At 33.9% G+C, this 5533-nt stretch overlaps 2 protein-coding genes across 2 annotated transcripts; both read left to right on the forward strand.

The window, feature by feature from the left end:
- Positions 1 to 3: 3 nt before the first annotated feature.
- Positions 4 to 2050, forward strand: LOC108558842. Its single transcript, XM_017915872.1, has one exon. It carries the CDS (start codon positions 4 to 6, stop codon positions 1969 to 1971), a length of 1968 nt encoding a protein of 655 aa, XP_017771361.1. The 3' UTR covers positions 1972 to 2050.
- A 1304-nt stretch (positions 2051 to 3354) lies between these two features.
- On the forward strand, positions 3355 to 4926 carry LOC108558846 (zinc finger protein OZF-like). Its single transcript, XM_017915877.1, has 3 exons — positions 3355 to 4587; positions 4661 to 4708; positions 4810 to 4926. Exons 1-3 carry the CDS (start codon positions 3444 to 3446, stop codon positions 4833 to 4835), a joined length of 1218 nt encoding a protein of 405 aa, XP_017771366.1. The 5' UTR covers positions 3355 to 3443; the 3' UTR covers positions 4836 to 4926.
- Positions 4927 to 5533: the final 607 nt, after the last annotated feature.

The following is a 5533-nucleotide window of genomic DNA, read 5'->3' on the forward strand; positions in this document are numbered from 1 at the left end:
CAAATGCAGCAGAAAGAACCGAGATTAAGGGAAAATTGGTTTGAACAACAATATCATAAGCTGAGAAATTGGGTCGAGGAAAATGTTGGTTTAGAAAAACCGGAAGATACTTTAAACGATTCCACAGAAGAAAAACATAAAGCGATTTTGGACGAATTTACAAGCATCATTAAAAACGATCTTTCCGAAGGAAAGAGATTATCAGAAAGTGAAGATGCTGATTTGAATAAAAGGATAGCTTCGTTGATAAAATCAGAGAATATAACGGCTCCAAGATTAGCTGACGAACTGACTAAAATGGAAGATATGGTTGAATCGAATACTGATTCCATTGTAAATTTAAAAAATTTAGACGAACTTCAGTCTAGATTCAAATCTAATGACGAGATGGAAGATGAAAATAAAAATATTGAAGACAATGTAGTTGGAGACAGACAGGTCAATCGTTGGCAAATGGTCAATTTGACTAAGGGTTCAAATCCTGAAACGCCTGAAGTTAACAAAGCACCACTTGTCGATCCTAATGTCGTTGACCTGAAAACGATAATGAGCGGATTGAAATCAGTGCCACATATGGTTTTAGATGGAGCGCAAAAAGTCGCAAACATAATACGTCCTGAAGGTAAGGACATAACTGTTGGAGATGCACAGCAAACGCCTACAGTTGAAGCAGAAGACAAAGGAAATGATACAGTCGGATGTAGTTTAGAAAAGGATAGCGACGAAGAAACCATATACTTGCAACCCCCTGGGTATGGTTATGGTTATAGGGAGTCAAAAAATCAGGATAAACTACATTTACCAACGTTAGATGAGATTTTCCATCCACATTCTAAAAAGAAGTCGCACGAATTAAGTCAATTTGAAGAACTTTTGCATCCACAAGAGAGCAGAAGTGGTGCTAAAGATAAACCAGTAACTGGATTACCGAAACTAATCCAGGATTTAGAACATTTAACGTTGCCTCCTATACCCGGCTTGAAGCCCCATCATAAACACCACCCGAGTACTTTACCTCCACCACCACAGTATGTCGATCATAACATTCCTATTCCAAATAATCCTAATCCTCCAATAGAAAATCCAAACTTTAACCCCAATATGCCACTCAACAATAACCCATTCTTCAACAATAATCCCCCGAATGATCCCAATTTTAACCCGAATTTTAATCCTAATTTAAATCCAAATCAACAATTCATGGAACCTCCACCTCCTTTCATACCACCACAAGGCTTTCCAAATGAATTTCAATCAAGACATGCCCATGGACACGGACATGGAGGTCGTCATAACATAGTTGGTGCCCAACACATGCAGAATAATCCAAACTTTCGACACGATCTAGGACATTTCGGAAAAATCGTACCAGCCGAATTGCACGATTTAAATATACACAGCAGAGATGTTTCTGAACAAATGAAAGGACATAAAATGTATTTTGTTGGGGATGGAATTAAATTGCCTTTGCATATGAACAAACACGACGATGGGACGCTGCATTTAAGTGTTGATATGCATAAACTTTGTAAATGTAATCAGACAAACTGCAAAAACGAGCCGCACTTTCTCGACACCAAAATAACTACAGATCAAGATGTTCCAAATGCTCTCGATGATGATGATGTTAATTTGGGAATGGCCGCTCCGACTTCTAAAGAACTAGCATCATCTTTGGACGATAAAGACATTTTTAAAAGATCCCCCGACATTCAACAGAAATTAAATGTTTACGATGAACAATTTGACGAAGTTCTTCCTATTAGAAATATGCATAGGGAAAATTTGGAGAATCATATAAACGCTTTTAATGAAGATGTAAACCGTTATTACGATAATGAAATTTCAGATAAGATTCCGGAACGCAAAAATAATGACGAAGGTGATGATGATGTAGTGCAGCAACGTGTTGGCCTGCTGACCAATGTTCTTTCGTGGATGAAGGACTTAGTCATGGAGGACGCCAAATAATAGTAGATTTATTAGTGCAATTACATGTTATTATTAAATTTTACTTAATTTTCTACTTTTATATATTATTGTAAGAACATCTAGCTTATTAATAAAACAAACTAAATATATCTTTAAAAAATTAGTTAATACATAAAATATAGTTGTTTTTAATAAAACTTATATAATATACCAGGAGTCAGTTAATTCATTTAAAAAATATGGAAACTTAGAGCATATGCTGCCATCTGTTATCGAAATTATTAAACTATCGCCTAGACAATATATACATGCATATTTATAGATCATACTTGTTAATTTCACAGTAATAATATTTATATAATCATACAAATGTAAAGATTGAAATGTAATGTAATTATGAAGATAATAGAGACTCTTGTATGCAATATATGTTGGTTAATGAGAGCGCCAACTTCAGTCTTGAAGTGTCAATTTGTAAGTATCTGTCAAAGCAGTGGAGTAGGCTTGGCTTCTTGAAGATTTTGAAGAAATATTGAATTTATTGCCTACAAATGCAACATGAATGAGACACCGGCAGATCTAAATCGTATTTGCAGAGCTTGTAAGTGTACCGGAGATGATATGCTTGATTTGTTCAACGTTCAACAAAATGACCAGGAAAATACCCGCATTGACGAGATGCTAATGGCTTGTGCTTCAATAAAGGTAAAATTTAAATTTCAAACTAAATCCTCTAATAAACAAACAGTCAGTTGGTTCTATTTGAAACTAGAATTTGAATGTAAACATTCACCACTACAATTTGTTTGTTTTGTTCAGGTATAAATTGTAACATTGTTCTAACTCTTTAAACATTGTAGGTGAGCCAAGATGATGGATTACCTTCATACATTTGCCAAAGATGTGTGGATAAATTACAATTTGCATACAACTTTCGAATACAATGCAGGGAATCGGATAATTCTTTACGAGAGAATATAAAAAGTAAAGATTTTGATTTGCTCACAGACCTACAAGAAATGTTATATTATAAAAGTGATGAAGAAGAAGTTAAATTAAATATGAAATGGGATTGTCAAAATTCAGATTTTATTGATATTTTGGATACCAATCAATTAGTTTTAACATGCAGATCATGTTTGAAAACATTTTCATCCATTGAGACACTTAAAAGTCACAAAAAGACACATACTACAACATTATTTAAATGCAAGGTATGTGATAAGGAGTATACCAAAATCAATTACTTGAAAAGGCATGAACTATCACATGGTAGAAGGAAAGCATATGTTTGTAAAATATGCAGCAAAACGTTAACAAGATATGAACATCTTAAGAGACATTTGACAACACACTTGAAAGATAAGCCCCACAGTTGTGAGAAATGTAATCATCGATTCAATAGACCAGAAAATTTAGCAAGTCATATAGAGAAATGCAAAGGCGATAGAGTTCACATTTGTGATATTTGTAATAAAGCCTTCAATAGAGCAGACAGTTTAGAGGTTCACATGGAAATGCATGAAAATACATCTCCAGTCTACCCAACACTGGAAAATTTAGATAACATTGATGACCATTACATAGAAATTAGTCACGAAGATTCTAGTACCTCTTTTGACTTTGAATATATTGATAATTCGGATAATACTGATAATATTGAGAGTGTTGAATACAATGCCTTTGATACTTCTGTTGAGATGGACTCGAAGATCAATATTATAACAGAATTGAATGAAGAAGTCAAACCTGAATTATCTACTGTAGATGAAGAAGATTCTCAAACTGAAGAAGAAATTAAAATCTTATCGGAACCTTTCATCGATTTTATAGACAATCAGGAAAATAGCGATGGCGATGATTCAGAGTACGAACCTACAAAACAAGTGAAAAGGGGTAGAGGTAGGCCAAAGAAAAATTCGAATGCTTCACAGAAAACTGCTGGTCGGAGAGGAAGACGGTCTACAAAAAAAGCGAAGACAGTTGTTAAAGATGAAGAATTTGAAGACTATGATGGTGAATTTACATGTCCGATATGCAACGAAACGTTTACTTCGTTCAAACAGTACGAGAAACACACCCTTGAACATGAAGGAGCAAAACTATTTGAATGTCAAACGTGCAAAAAGACTTTCTCGCGATCAACACATCTGAGACGACACGAAGTGACTCACACTGACGTGAAACCTTATATATGTGATAAGTGTCCGAAGACATTTGTGAGAAAAGATCATCTTGCAAAGCATTTGAAAATACATGAAAATAGTCAAGATATTGAATGCGATGATTGCAATAAGTTTTTCGCTTCTGAAGAACAAATTGCCAAACATAGAGCTGCTAAGCATGGAGGTGAACGTGTGATGAACGAGAAAAAATATAAATGTTCCGTTTGCGATAAAGGTTTTACCACTGAAAAGTACAGGGATGTACACATGAAAATTCATAATGGAAAGAAGATCTATCAATGTAAAATTTGCGACAAAACCTTTTTATCCAAATCCCATTTAACAGAGCACATGAAATTCCATAATGAGAATTCAAAAAAATTCCTGTGCTCGGAATGCGGACAAAGGTTTATAAGAAATGATTATTTGGTTATACATATGAGGAGGCACAGGGGAGAAAAGCCTTTCAAATGCAAATACTGTGGAAAAGGTATCAATGTTTGTCAATTGTTATAATTTAAGAAAATTGTTCACTAATGTCGGTATATATTATTTTTTTATAGGTTTTCCGAGAACTACAGATCTTACAGTGCATGAGAGATACCATACAGGTGAGAAAACCCATTTATGTGTTATTTGTGGACGCGGATTTGGAAGGTAATTTTCTTATTTTATTTGCAAGATGTAAATGAATATTTTGTTTTAATTCTAGGGCTTATAATCTTACGGTTCATATGAGAACCCACACTGGCGAAAAACCATATCAGTGCACTTATTGTGATGCTGCTTTTGCACAGGGCAATGACTTGAAAGCCCACGTACGACGACACACAGGTGAACGTTTCCAATGCGAACTTTGCCCTGAAACTTTCTTAATGGGATATTTACTTACGCAGCATAAAAGAACAGTACACGGTACGCATTCACTTGTTTTGATTTATTTATTTGGCAAAAGACATGAAAATCATTGCCTTGTAAAATCTATGTTTGTAAACATTTGTTTATATCTAAATAATATTGTTGTTCATTATTTTTTTTTGATTATCATTATGCTAACAGAAAAACTATACAATTTTCAGGTTTAAATGTGGTCAGTAACATTAGGAGATTGCAACCGGTGGTTAAAATTAATCCGGACGATCCACCGCCGATTACAATAGCATTGCCTGCACCAGTCGTGCCAGCAAGTCGAACACAAGAAATAACTGAAGCAGAATTGGAGCAGACCCTTCAAGAATAATCTTCATATTATTATGATGTATACATGCTTTTATATTGAATTTTATTATGTTCTTTGTATAAAACAACATATTTTGATAATTATATTTGTTAAATAAATGTATTTTATATTTTATTTTCTTCCCGTTGTTTTAATATTTGTATATAAAGGGAGACATACTTATTATTTAAGATTAATCTAAAAAGTAAATAAATAA

This window comes from Nicrophorus vespilloides, unplaced genomic scaffold (assembly GCF_001412225.1).
Source record: "Nicrophorus vespilloides isolate i.1.1-1 unplaced genomic scaffold, Nicve_v1.0, whole genome shotgun sequence".
NCBI classification, from domain to species: domain Eukaryota; kingdom Metazoa; phylum Arthropoda; class Insecta; order Coleoptera; family Silphidae; genus Nicrophorus; species Nicrophorus vespilloides.